This window comes from Phytophthora parasitica (genome assembly GCF_000247585.1).
Source record: "Phytophthora parasitica INRA-310 unplaced genomic scaffold supercont2.11, whole genome shotgun sequence".
NCBI lineage: Eukaryota > Oomycota > Peronosporomycetes > Peronosporales > Peronosporaceae > Phytophthora > Phytophthora nicotianae.
The window spans coordinates 1,467,217-1,469,150 of record NW_008648997.1 but is presented as its reverse complement, the minus strand read 5'-3'; the positions used below and the strand labels follow the sequence as shown (position 1 = coordinate 1,469,150).

Sequence of the window (1,934 nt, the reverse complement as noted above, 5' to 3'; positions counted from 1 at the left end):
TGAATGGGCGTTGAGTACAGCACTTATGCAAGAATATGAAGACAAGTTACACCCCGTACGATTTCTCGGTCGAGTGCTCAAGGACTCTGAGATGAACTACCATCCAGCGGAGAAGGAAGTACTAGCACTCCTTTTGCTCTTGAAGACGTGTTACACGCAGCTTGCTGGGAAAACGTTACATGTGTAAACAAGGTTTTCGACACTAGCCTGGGTCCACAAGTCCAAGTCATTTTTCGGTCGTGTAGTACAATTTGCAGTACTGTTGTCACCGTGGCACCTGATAGTAGAACGAGTCAAAGAAAAGGATGTGGCCTTCGCTCAGCTACTCCAATCTACCATAACAAACTTCGTGGATTTGGAAGAAACGCTGGCGCCGTTAGCTCCTCCAAGCAAAGGCTCACCGTCGATTCGCATGGACCCATCTTTGCTCTACGCGAAGCTACCACGCTACTACCGAGGATTCGTCTTATCGTTCGATGGATCCGCAAAGACAGAGAAATATGGTGGTTATGGCAGTTGCTCGTGGATATTGTGGAGTTTGCCAGAGTGGAAATAGTGATCGCTGTGAACGCTTACCTCCCGTCTACTATGATAAACTTAGCTGAGTATACTGGAATGAACAATGGTGTCAAAGCAGCCTTAGCACATGGTGCCAAGGAATTGGTCATAGTAGGCGACTCAAGGCTCGCGATCCAGCAATCACTACGGGTGATAGCATGTCGGAAGGAGTCCCTGACGGCACTGCTGAATACTCACAAAGAACTCACGGTGAAGCCACGATCAGTTAAATACCTTCATATCGTGCGAGAATATAACGCTGCCGCTGATTCGCTAGCCACCGAGGCTCTGGAGTCGAAAGTTAGTCGAGTCATATTAGCTGAATCACGAAAATCGGAGTTAGTAACGTTGAACTGCATTCAAGAAGTGATCTACGAACTAAATGAAGACTCAGCAGAAGTTGGACCACGTCAGGAAGAGCGCTGTGTACATGTTCTGACCGGCAACGTACGTTCTCCACGCAAGACTTTCGAAAAATTCGTGAGTGACGACAATTCGAGAAAATTGAACACCATTGGAACAATGGCAGTAATGACTAGACGACAAACCAAAGCTAAACGTGTTCAATTCGCCGATGAACATTCGGAACAAGCACCTAAAGGTCAAGAACAAGGTAAAGAACGTGATGGAGTGATCAACGAGCATTCTCCCAACGACATTTCACAGGACCAACCCTCCAGCACTAAGCGGACGCCATCACCTGGTGCGGAAGATGTCGACCCAGTAGAGATACAACGAGAGCGGCGTCGACGAATAGCCAAGGCGCAGGACGAAGACCAGAAGTGAGCAAACCTGAAGAAAGTGCTTCGAGGAGAGGCAGAGCGGATGAGCTACAAAGAAGCTCGAAACGCATGGGAATATGCAGACCGATTCGTTCTATCAGAAGACTGTGTGCTTTACTACCTGGGCTTGAACCGACGATACGACCGCGGGTGGCAAGAGGAGATCTAGTGGTACCCACCACGATGATTCAAGAAGTATTACAGAACTGCCACGACTCGTTGGAAGATGGTCGCCAAGGCGTCGTCAGGACATTCCACCGTGTTAAGTCCAACTATTACTGGATTGGGCTGTACGCTGACGTGGAGAAACATGTGTAGTCGTGTCTGGACTGTAGCTCAAGTAAGCGTCGCCCACCGTTGCGAGGATACTCATCAGGCAATGTACTGGCCGAGCGACCGTTCCAGATTGTCTCTATGGATTTTGTGTTACCTCTACCAAAGGCACGCAGGGGCAACACATCCCTGTTGCTATTCCAATGCTCGTTCACTGGATTCGTCGTTGCTAAGGCTATGTCCGACACATCTGCGCTCAGCGTAGCGCGAGTGTTCGAAGAGTGTGTGTACCGACGGTTCGGAGCACCATCTTGATTCGGC

General features: G+C 49.2%; 1 protein-coding gene across 1 annotated transcript; it reads left to right on the top strand.

Annotated features, from left to right (window-relative positions):
- Positions 1 to 25: 25 nt before the first annotated feature.
- Positions 26 to 1,344, top strand: PPTG_22098 (hypothetical protein; the record flags this gene model as incomplete). The annotated part of the gene is made up of 2 exons (XM_008901705.1): positions 26 to 118; positions 517 to 1,344. 2 exons carry the CDS (start codon positions 26 to 28, stop codon positions 1,342 to 1,344), a joined length of 921 nt encoding a protein of 306 aa, XP_008899953.1.
- Between the last annotated feature and the right edge of the window lie 590 nt (positions 1,345 to 1,934).